A 12,594-nucleotide genomic window follows, 5' to 3' on the forward strand; every position below is an offset into this window, starting at 1 on the left:
GACAATGCTGCTATGAACATTGGGGTGCATATGGCCCTTCTCTTCACTACGTCTGTATCTTTGGGGTAAATACCCAGTAGTGCAATGGCTGGGTCATAGGGTAGCTCAATTTTTAACTTTCTAAGCGACCTCCACACTGTTTTCCAGAGTGGCTGTACCAACTTGCATTCCCACCAACAATGTAGGAGGGATCCCCTTTCTCCACATCCTCTCCAGCAATTGCTGTTTCCTGCCTTGTCTATTTTTGCCATTCTAACTGGCGTAAGGTGGTATCTCAGTGTGGTTTTTGGATTCTTGATCTTAAACCAGCAGTTCTCAAACTTTAACTTACATCAGAATTACCTGCAGTGCTTGGAAAAACACAGGTTATTGGCCCCACCTACAAAGTTTCTCATTCAGCCGGGCTGGAAAAGAACCCAAGATCTAGCATTTCTAATGACTTCCCAGGTAATGTCCATGCTACTGCTCGGGGGACTACACTTTGGGAACCATTGTAAACTATCTAGCACAGCTGACTTTCTTGACCAAATTAACCAAGCGTTTTCCAAAATGCAATGGTCTTTTACTTTATGTGGAGTGAATACCACATATGCCTGGGGGCTGAAGTCTATAAATAAAAACTGGAAAGTAGATAAGAGACAAGCCAGAAAATCAATGAAGCAAGTTAGTTTTGATTATCGAGTGTATCCTGCCACACATTGCTGCTCTTGATTTCCAAATGCAGGAAAGGTTAAACTCAGCCAAATGGAAGAGAAACTTTTGTTTCCTTTCTTTCCCCTCCCCCCACTTTTATTCTACAAGAGTGTTTAGTTTCTTGGTCTTTCTTTTCCTGGTTAAGAACAGATGTATAGTAACAATATTATTTGAATGCCTAAGCTCTGTGAGTTCTTTGTGCTGCAAGCAACTGTTTCACTTCTGAGAAAACAAACTCATGGAAGGCCACGAGACTACTTCTGTGCCAAGGAAAGCTCATCTCTACTCGGAGACTTTTCTTCCTTTGAGAAGGAAAGTCTTGTGCTTGACTCAGCTCACCAGGGAAACCTGAAGAGTAAGCACACCTCAAAACTGCCTAGTGGAGAAGAGTCATTCAAATTATAATTGCAATTTTAGGAAGTAGCCTTCAAATATTTTCATCTTAAAAACATCAGAAAGGACACATTAACTTAGGAATCCATATGACTAGATGTAATGGGAAATTATTTTCCATTTTCAAGTTTCAAATGTGATTGTTATGTTAGTTGGAATGTACCTATTTGCTGACATTTCTATTTCTCAGTTTGAGAACATGGTCCTAAATCATTCGATAATTCATCTCCCTCTTTATCTTCCTCAAGTTTTCTGCTATCATTTCATTCAAATTATCAAGGCTCTTTCTGTGTTTCTTTCTCAAATATTTGTATCTAGATCTAGGAAAGGTACAGTGCACTAGTCTGAACTACTGAAAAAGGGGCCAGCCTGAATCTGCAAAATGTCTAAATGAAAGCAATTTTGAATAAATAGCATCCTATGGCCTTCAAGTTCCTACGAGAATAAGCAGTTTCTAAGAAATGGCTACCAAGTAGAGAACGTGTTTTCTTTTTTAAAAACGCAATTTTAATTAACACAGTTTTATGTAAATCAATGCCGTAAACATGCGCCAAAGCAGTGGATTCGATTAAATAAGCTATAAACATCCCCACATCAATCAGTTTCACCATCTTAATTCACAACAGCCAAACTCTTCTTCATAAACAGCGCCAGTTCCTCTCTGGCCAAATTATTGTAAATTCTGATGAATAAGGTTTCATTCCATTTCTCTCAAGCCTCTTTATTTTCCTTTTAGAGTATTTTTAAAGGGAAACAGACTCTCAGAGGAATTGTTTGAGAGTAGGAAAATGAAAGTGTATCTTGGTTTCTGAAAGCCTTTTGGCAATTTCCTGATACCTGTTATAGTTCTGACAAGGTAATTGCCCTTCTCTTGACAATGACAGGAATTACAGCACAGCCAAATGGCAACTAGCAGAGATATTCCTGCAAGTGTAGATTTGGCCTTGTAGGTTCAACAAAGCTAAGCAAGATAGCCCAATAATTTTATGTAAGTATAATACTTGCCAGCAAGGTAATACCTGGGATGATTGAACAAAGTTGAAACCCATAGAATTTCAGAATATGTGGATCTTCCACCATCTTCTCTCCACCCCCACAAATAACGTAAGATGAGATACATGCAGCCTAGAGATTTTCTAATAACCTGCCAATCAATGTTTTTGCAGTCGGCAGGCTGAGAAGTCAAAACTAGAGACCAGTCCTCCTGAGTCCCAGTGAAGAGCCCTTACACTACCCTATATTGTTCATAGCTAAAATCAGAGACCACCCCCATCAAGGGTCACCAGACTATTCTAGCTGCTTTCTGTTTTTGTCCTGCCTGCAGGTCACAAATAGTTTTTACAATTTTAAGTGGTTGAAAAAATAAAAATAAGAATACTGTTTTGCAACATGTGAAATTATATGGAATTCAAATTTCAGTATCCATAAATAAAGTTTTATTGGTACACAGCCACGGCCTTTCTTTTGTGTATTGTCTATGACTGCTTGCACTTTATAATAGCACATCTGGCCCATGAAGTCCAAGCTATTTTCTCTCTGGCCCTCCATAAAATGTTTGCTGTTGTAAATAAGTACCTGCCCTCATCACAATTTAGGAAGAAGGATCCTCTAGATTTATTAGCAATTGTCCAGATTTCCAAATCCAATGCACATCAATGTACATCAAAGTTTAGTCTCTTTTACTTCATTTAGGCAAAAATTCTGTTACATCCAAACACACTGAGGATACAGATTAACTTTCATTGACATCAGCACCTATGTATATACTTTATAGCCACTAATATCAACTTGAGGAAGACCAAGGACATTGTCAATGTCTACCCCTAACTTCCCACATCCACGTCCTCAGTTCAAGCAAAGTGGCTCAGATGGGGGCTGATATCCATGACACAATTGGAACAGCCAGGTGAGCCTGCTGGCAGATTGTCATGACAAATGCCAGCCTGCTCCTGGGTCAAGTCTAAGAAACTATCTACAAACAGGATATTCTGGACAAAAAGTGACTACAGTCACAGTTTGGGAAATAGTCTTCACATGTGCCACACAGGAAGAATTGGTGGTGGTGAAACAGGCTTGTTAATAACACCTACACTCTTTACTATTAGTCAGTGTCAATTTGAAGGCCAGCAGTCTTTATGTTCTGACTAAAAAGTATGAGCCAGTCAGCATCAATAAAAATCCAGCAGAAGTATACAGTCCATAAACATAATATTGGTACTTTCTCCTGCATCCAATTTTTATTGATTTGACTGATGGCGGCAAGCCTAGTGTTTGGCACATGAAAATAACATTGAGAGAGCTGGGAAGAGGATACATCCAGCTTGTCTTTGTTCTTTTATTCACAAAGCAGGTTTTCAGTATCCCATTGGATAAATAAACTTTCAGGATGAGAACAAGTGTCAATATATGCACAACATAGCAATTTGGAGATCCATTGTCACTAGCCAATTTGTGGCCTGTTTTTGAGCTTCAGAGACTAAAAAAAAAAACCAATGTAAAACAAAACTAAAGTCAGAGAGAAAGAGAAATAAAAATCACTATGAATTTATTTGTACCTTTGGTTAGGACTATAGCTGTGCTTTCTTGGGATTAAAAAAAAATCCCAAATTTACATAACAAAGACAACATGTTGAATATAATTTCTAGAACCACTCAAGTACTCAAACTACCAACTGCAACTTGACATGACTCAGGCACCTCCACCCAATTAGGATCTGGCCTGAATGTTTGCAGGAAGCAAGCTCATTTTTTGTGACTGCTTTGTTTCCCCAAGTTCTTCCTACATTTTTAGTTCGTAAGAGTGAAGAGCATGAAGAGGAAAGCAGCACTCAATTAATACAAATGAGCCATACTTTTCAGTATTCCGTAATGAACACCCCATCCAAACAGCCCAGTCTAGCTTTGAGAGGCAGGGCTTCCTGAAGTAGAAAATGTCCAACCATCCTGGGACTCTTTTATATCTGTTTATGAAATTTGAGCTGTGAGCATCAAACAGAAATTCTATAAAAATGGGGGTTGGGAGTGGGGACTGTTATTTTCTACAAATGAAGTTAAGTCCCTAGATGCAAGACCACTTGTAACTCAGCTGTGAGACATGTGGTCATAGAAATAGGCATATTTGAATACTAGTTTACTATCTACTTGACCACTGGAAATCCAGAAGAAGGCTGGATCTGGAGACCTAATATAGACATCTGCATTTCTTCTCTTCTTTCTCTCTGCAAGCCAGGACTAATGATAAAGGCTCACAGAGGGCACTTTCTCAGGATGTTCTTGGATACACCCACTTCTTACCAGTTGGCTGGCTGTTTCATTGCTTACAACACATCCTACATTATCCTGAGGACCTTTAGAGATGCATCCGTTATAGATAAACCCCTGGATGACAGACTTGGGGAAGAAGAAAGTGGAGGAAGACATCACAGAGACTCACCGTGAAGTTCTCTACTCATCATTTCTGGGTGACTGGGCCAGGACACAGTTGTCACCTGACTTTCCGGGACGGAAAGTCTCATGGGGAAATTTACCAAGATGGCCACGTTTGGGCACCCTCCATCCTTGTTGGAGACCTTCCACAGGTATGGGTGTTTCCAAGGTGGAGCTCACTACCTGATCACCTTGTTGCCCTAGCATCATGTGACCTCTTGACCTTCTTCCCTGTGACATCCTCTACTCTGGGCTCTGTCCTGTCTTTATTCTCCATCAAAAGCATGCAACTCAACAAGCACCTACTATGTGTCAATACTGCACTGTACTGTATCAGTACTCTGTGGTTGTCAAGATGACATCCCCCACACAGTATCGGCACCCCGAGGGCTCTTTCTGTAGTAGAGAAGTTGGCCTCATGAATGTTCAACTTAGTAAGTGCTATAATCATTATGTGATGATGCTTATGGATCTCAGAAGAAAATGACAGTTTTCCTGGGGAAACTGAGAAGAGCATCTAAGAAAAGACATCAGATGAGGTGGATGTCAAAGAATGAGTGGGACCTAACAAGAAGACCATTGTATGTGGAGGAAAGACCACTCCCAACATCAGGGAAGCCTAAAACAGCACCTCTCGCAACCTCTCTGGAAACTTCGAGGAGAGGTAGCCAGAGGCCACTCAGCTGTTTAGTGGAAGAGCTGAGGCCAGAACCCAAGCCTGTCATGCCCAGGCCAATGGCCTTTTCACTACCTATTCTTGGGACCATTCCCTTTGGGATGCAGTCTCCATTAGATAAAAACAAATCTGATGAGTGATTATGTGCCCGTGTTTTCTCTTTAAATTTTAGTATTTCTTTTTTCTCTATATCTTTGATAATACAGTTTTAAATGACAGTTTAAAATTTTAACTCCCCATTCCCCAAAATTGATTCTGCTAGAATACTTGTTTTACTATGGTTTCTGACAATTCTAGGTGGAGAAGAAAGGCCACCAGCCATCTGTTGTATGACAATGTGACCTCTCAAGAAGGACAAAGATGATCCATGAAATGTCCTCTTTCATATTAAATGCAAAATAACTCTTTGAACTCACTAGTTGATGCCTTCTCAAGTTTAACCCCACCATTTTAGTACAGGAAGCCTGGGTGGCACAGCGGTTAAGCGTCTGCCTTCGGCTCAGGGCGTGATCCCGGCGTTATGGGATCGAGCTCCACATCAGGCTCCTCCGCTAGGAGCCTGCTTCTTCCTCTCCCACTCCCCCTGCTTGTGATCCCTCTCTCACTGGCTGTCTCTATCTCTGTCGAATAAATAAACAAAATCTTTAAAAAATAATAATAATAATGTATCTTTTACTCTTACAGGATATTTCAATTCGGACACTAAATTTTCATCGTTTAAAGTGAAATAAGTAGAATATAATCCTATTCTAATAATAAAGTTATGTTCAGTGGAAAATATTTTACAGTGTTTCAGTTTTTAAGCTTAAAGTTAACTAAAATTAAATACAATTTAAAACTCTTTTGCAGAAATCACACGTAGCTAGTGGCTACCATATTGGACACTGCAGATCTAGAAGTTAAAGTGATGGCAAACAGAAAAATATGAGGATCTTTAACATTTACTCTTAGTAAGGCATAGGGATAGTGTATAAGAAGGAATCAGAGCATAAGCATATAAAACATAGCAGAGTGGTAAAAACGTGAACTTTGGAGTAACAGATTATCTCTGTTGGTTTTTATCTGTGACCTCTTTACACCTCAGTTTTCTAGACTGTAAAGTAATGATAACCTGCATTATTGGGCTTTTAAGATTAAATGAGATAACCTATATAGTGGCTTTGAAATCTAGCACATTCCAAAGGTTCTATAAGTTATAACTAGATTCACTAGTATCTATAGAAATCATGGGATCTGTTTCGATATGTGTGGGGCCCCTTGGAGAGGGTTATATTTTAATTAGTCACTTGAGGGAAGTAGGGTGAGAGGAGAGAAGAATTGTGCCATTTTTTGTAGATTTTATTTCATTATCAATATTTATATTAAAAAATGTGCCAATCCTAAGTATACAGCTCAAAAGATTTTCACAAAGCAAACATACCTGTGTAACCAGCACCCAAATCTAGAAAACAAAACATTTAGAGAATCTCAAAGCTCTCTTTGTGCTCCCAACAAAATTAACCACTATACTTACTTCTTTTTTTTTTTTAGAAAATATATACTTTTATTTTATTTTTTAATTATTTTTAATTAATTAATAAAATTTTTTTTTGGATGTAAAGTTCGATGATTCATTTGTTGCGCATAACACCCAGTGGCACGTATTGCATGGTGCACTGGGTGTTACACTATACTCACTTCTAACACTGTAGGTTAGGTTTGTCTGTTTGTAAACTTTATATAAGTGGACTCAGCCTGCATATGAGTGTAGAAGTGTCTGACTTCTTGTACTCAACAATATATTTGTGAGATTTTTTTCATTTTGTTGTGTAGGGTAATAGATTGTTCCTTCTCATTATGCTGTTTAATTCCACTATGTAAATACCTCCACAAGGCATTTCATTTGTTCATTCTACAGTATGTGGACATGTGGGTTGTTTCTTGATTGCTGCCGTGGCAAATACACCTGCTACCCACGCTCTGGTACATGTCTTTTGCTGATGGGTATGCACTGGATTTTGAGTTTGCTCAAAACTTGCTGAGAAGAGAAGACTCACTCATTCCATCATTTCACGGACAGGAACCTTGGACAAGCATGAAGAATTGGAGAACCTTGTGGCTAAGTTCCTGAATGTAGAAGCAGCTATGGTCTTTGGGATGGGATTTGCAACCAACTCAATGAATATCCCTGCACTAGTCGGAAAGGTGAGAATTTGTGAATGTAATTGTCTTCTGCTGTGTTATTTCGAAGAATTACAACTCTGAGCAAGTCCTTCATTCGGAGTATGGTGGAGAAGGTCCTTTTTCTAGGAAAAGCTGATTGGATGTCCAGCTTTTTAAATAAATTTACCAGCTTAGTCCAGCAAATCTGTTCATAATGATATTCGGTTTATAGAATTGCAGTCCTAGATGTGGTCATATTCCATCTTTGATGATGATAGTTTAGCAAGATCAACTAAACTTTAAGGCTCCCAGGTCCTCATTTACAATGTAGAAAATGCTTATTGGGCATTTATGTGGACAAAACATTATGCTCATGCCATCATTCATTTATTCATTCAACAGATCACATACTGAGAAATGACTTTGTCCTCATATAAAGCAAGACGCGGGGCATACAAAGATGTATAAGACCTGTGCCTTATAAATGTATGTTGTTTACAGTCTAGTAGGGAAAACAATGCACCAAATAAAATAGGACAAATACCACAGAGAAGGCATGCACATACATGGAGGGCAAAAGAGTTGCTTCCCCGCCCTTCTTGGGAAAGGCTGAAATTCCTGTGCAAAGCGGGTGACGTGAGAACTGAATCTGTTACTTGTCTGTGAAGTTTTTTCTGTAAGATAAGGAAGAGGGAGCAGCATGCCTAAAGCACTGAGCTTTGGAAGAACTAGAACGTAAGGTAGTGGATGAAAAAGAGACCAGAGATGAAGGCAAGTTGCAAAGAGCCTCGTACTCATGCTTGAGTATTGGGAATTCTTTCTGAGGAAAATGGGGGATTTGGTTGGCTCAGTTTAAGTAAGCAAGTGTCATAATCAGATTTAGGTTTAAAATAATCTGATTCATGACAGTTAAATGCAATATGTGATCTTTGACTGGATTCTGCATTGAAAAAAATAGAAGGAAATAAAACATCTATAAAAGACACTGATATCATTAAGACAGTTGGGGAAATATAAACTCGGGCTGTATCTTAGGTGACAGCACTATATGAATGTTGCATTTCTTGGGTATGATCATTTCATTGTGATTTAGCCAGAGAATGTCCTTGTTCTCAGTAAATACATGATGAAGAATTTAAGGGTGATGTATCATGAGGTTTACAAGTAACTCTCAAAGGCTCACAAAAAAAAAATTATAAACACACACACACACACACACACACACACACACACACACATCTACAGTATGGAGGTATGAGAATATTCCTGGCTCTTGCCCCCAAAACTTAAAACATGTCATGTATGAAGTTTCCAAACTGTAAGCAAAGACTCAGAGATTCTGGGTGGCCACAAATGGCCACCATAGTTTGTCTCTGCATTTTTGGCACACTTGAGCAATTTTATAATTTAGAAATTTTTAAATTAAAAAAGAACACTAATTTCACAACAGTAATTTATAAGCAGTATATTTGATTGATCTTTTTCACTCCCCTCAGACTGAATTTCCATCCACACTTTTCCAAATGCAAAGTTTTGAGTTGGCAAGCAGTGATGCTTTTGTCTACGGATATCAATACAGAGGAGAATGAGGATAGGAAAACAAGAGCTTGTAAGGCCTTGCAGAAAAGACCCCTGCCCTCCAGGAGGAGCACACCAAAATCGTCCCAAATAATCCAGCACGGGATTGAAAAATCCCAGCAAACCACAACCCACCCAAAGTATATCCACTTTCCTGTAAAAGATTCATTCTTTAGAAAATGGTAGCTGGCATGATCCAAGGACTTGAATGATCTTTTCTGATGAAAATCAAATGCAAATGGTTAAAGATGTAATCCCTTAAAATAATCCCCATCTTTATCAGCTACTTGTCTACAGGATTTTATCCACATAGACACCAGGTGAAACTGGGCCTTTCAAAATTAAAGAGGGTTTGGGGGATGTGTGTTACAGGTCTCAAATTGTCTTTCTTTTCCCACATGTTGTTTTTCTTTAATTTTATTTATTGGCCTTGTGTTTTGTGTGTTTGCTTTCGGAACAGGGATGCCTCATTTTAAGTGATGAGTTAAACCATGCATCTCTTGTACTCGGGGCCCGACTTTCAGGTGCGACCATAAGGATCTTCAAACACAACAGTGAGTATCAGATGAATTTATCCCAACACATACTACTTGCTTCTAGAAGAGCGTAAAGATTATTGATAGGGCTTTGTCCTTGCTCTTCAAACTGGGAACTTAGCCTAATGAAACACAATTATGTTTATATTCACTACTGGCTTGTTAACCTCTGCTGACCCGAAACAAATGGTGGAAGTACTTTAAACGCCCAGATTGCTAAGTGTAACCCAAACACATTAATGTCACTGTTATTAGTGGTCTTGCAATGCAGCCTCTGAAGACATGACTGATCTCTTAAGAGATTGACGTTTAATTATCAGAAGTGTTATAACTCTTCTTTTTTGTAATTCTGCCTTAGGAAAGTTTTCAGACTTAAGTTTTATGTTATAGTCAGGTAAAAAGTGAGTTCTTCCTTAAAATAATGTTTCCTTTCACTATCCCCACCCAGCACATGCTTACAATCTAGTGGGAGAAGCAGATATGTATCAATCAAAGTAACTGTATCTTGGGTTAAGTAGAAAAAGGGCCACAGCAGTAGCAGGCAATGGTTGAGCGTACAGACTTTGGCTGATGGACTTTTTCCATGCCCATAGCTAAAATAAAAAAAGTGACAACACCAAATATTAGCAAAGATATGAAGCAACTAGATCTCTCTCCCATTCCTGGAGGGTACGATGATACAACTTCTTCAGAAAACTGCTTGGCAGTCTTATAAAGCTAAACATGTCCCTATACTGTGACCCCTAAATTCCTCATCTTGGAATTTCCAGTGTATGTCCACAAAAAAGCTTGTGCAAGAATGTCCATAGCAGCTGTAGTCATTATAGCCAAGACTGGAAACAACCCAAATGTCTATCAACAGGAGAATGGAAAAGATCTGTGCTGTATTCATGTAATAGAATAAGACTCTCCGATAAGGAAGGAATAAACTACTGATACACACCCCATGGGTGACTCTCAAAAAAAACTACTTTTAATGAAATAAACCAGACACAAAACAGTATATACTATATGAGTTTGTTGATAGTAAATAAAAAAACAAACTATTAGACAAAACTAATCTATGGTGATAGAAATCATAATGATGCTTGCCCCAGATTGTGGGGGAGGGAATTGGTGAGAAGAGGCATAAAGGAACTTTCGGGGGGGAGGGGGTAGAAATGTTTGATATTTTGATTGGGATGATGGTTACATTCTTAATAAAATCCATTGAATTTTACATTTAAAATCTGTCAATTCCTTGTAAACAAATTTTCCTAAAATATAATTGTTATCATATAATATCTTTGGTATTTAAGAAAAAAGTATAGGCTTTGACCCAAGCATTTTTGTCCTGTTCTATAGCTTATTAGCGTAATCCTTGGCAAATTACTTAGCCTTCTCGGATCTCAATTCACCTATTCCAAAAATGAGGATAATTGCAATGCCTGATTCATGATTCATTGGAGAAGATACATACAGTGCTTGCTTAGCACGAAGCCTGGCAATGAAAACTTCTGCGTTGCTTGTACCTACTGTGTTATTATGATTATTAGTATCCTCGTCATTTGCATTGCCAGTGCCACTAAGGGACAGTAGAAAACATGATGACCCAGGAGAATGCAGAGGTCATTCCACTTTGGGGCTTGCATGAAATTGATAGTATCTGCCATAGTCTTTGAAGGTTTAAGAGAATTCTGATCAAAGATAAGGGCAAGGGAAATTTCAAACAGAATAATCTAGAGTGTGTAAAGAGCAGCAAGACCTCTTGCTGAACTCCTGGAGAAGAGCCTGAAAAATAAGGTCTTGGCCAGTTAAGGTAAAGCCACTAAGCTATATATACAAGCTAAGATATATGTACTTCAAGAAGCAACAAAAAGTGTTTGGACAGTTCTGCTTCATTCCGTGCTGTTCTCTGGATGAATTGTATTTGCTCAAAGCATTTAGTTGCCTTCCCCTATGTCTAGTGGCAGTGAAAACACAGATATGAGCTTTGAGTTACGTTTAAGCTTTGAACGGCACCAGATGGAAAAGACCATCTGCTTATGGATTGTAAAGGTCAGCTGTCCCCAAAGCAGTTCTCGTACACCTTCTCTATCCAGCATTTGCTATTATGCGAAATTACCCCAAATTCTACCATTCTCTACTTTTCCCTTGAAGGCTTTATAGGGGTGATGATAGCTAGCTAGCTAGACAGATAGACATGCATATATACCCAACTGAGAGTTTTCTCATTCACTAATCAAGAATTTCCTACTCTCCAACTTAAGACTTACGGTCGTGATTCTTCAATGGTTCCCCCACCTCTTGGCATTTATGCTCTTGGGTAGTCCCTTCCCGCCTTGTCTCAGGGTTGGCTATGTGATCAAAAGAATACAGTAGAAGTGATGCTATGTCATTCTCGAGGCTAGGTTTTTAGGGGCATTATGGCTTCTGCCTGTGCTTCTCTCTGGCGTCACTAGTGGGGGCACTAGCAGCCTGGGCAGAAGAACTAGAGCCTCTTGCCGACAACCGGGTGATGTGAGTGGGCTATCATTGCTGATCCTCCGGCCTCACTCAAGCCTGCAGATGACTGTAGCTCCAACATCCTGACTGCAGCTCACACCTTTCTTGAGCCGGCAGAACACCCACCTAAGGTTCCTAAATTCCTAACCTGCAGATTCTGTGCATACTACGTGCTTGTTGTCTGGGGGTAATTTGTGGTGTAGCCATAGATAACGAACACCACTTCTCTAGCCGCCATTGCTGGGGCAGGAGCCGGACCCCCAGGTATGATTTCCCACCTCCCCCTCTTATGAACCTAAAATGAATCACTCAGTGGACCCTGAGCTCTTTTACCCAACTACTTTACACACCTGGTCACCGGCGAAGAAGCCAAAATGGGACAACTTGGAGGCCCAACCATTCTTGGTCTGCATGGAGACAAGAAACTTGAGAGCCTGTAGCACGTAGGTCAGGAAGTGAACTGGGGTTTGGCTGCTGCATCTTGAGATAGTCTCCCGTGGCCCACATGGCAAAGGAATGTCAGGCCCAGACCCCAACATGCTAACAACCCTCGTTTCGAGGGGGGTGAGCAGGGGATGGCTTGAATTGATTCTTTGCCTGTTGGCTGAGGCTGAAATATGAAGAGAAGGGGATAATCATCACCTGTATTCCAGGCCCACAAAGAGC

General features: G+C 39.6%; 1 protein-coding gene across 1 annotated transcript in view; it reads left to right on the forward strand.

The window, feature by feature from the left end:
* Positions 1-12,594, forward strand: part of SPTLC3 (serine palmitoyltransferase long chain base subunit 3) — a 136,994-nt gene that overhangs the window by 58,445 nt on the left and 65,955 nt on the right. Inside the window, exons 5-6 of the mRNA XM_045809157.2 lie at positions 7,248-7,372; positions 9,369-9,462. Of these exons, the coding sequence (XP_045665113.1) occupies positions 7,248-7,372; positions 9,369-9,462 (219 nt within the window). The remainder of the gene's footprint in view (positions 1-7,247; positions 7,373-9,368; positions 9,463-12,594) is intronic.

This window comes from Ursus americanus, chromosome 22 (assembly GCF_024610735.1).
Source record: "Ursus americanus isolate L20-20 chromosome 22, mUrsAme1.1.p, whole genome shotgun sequence".
Lineage (NCBI taxonomy): Eukaryota > Metazoa > Chordata > Mammalia > Carnivora > Ursidae > Ursus > Ursus americanus.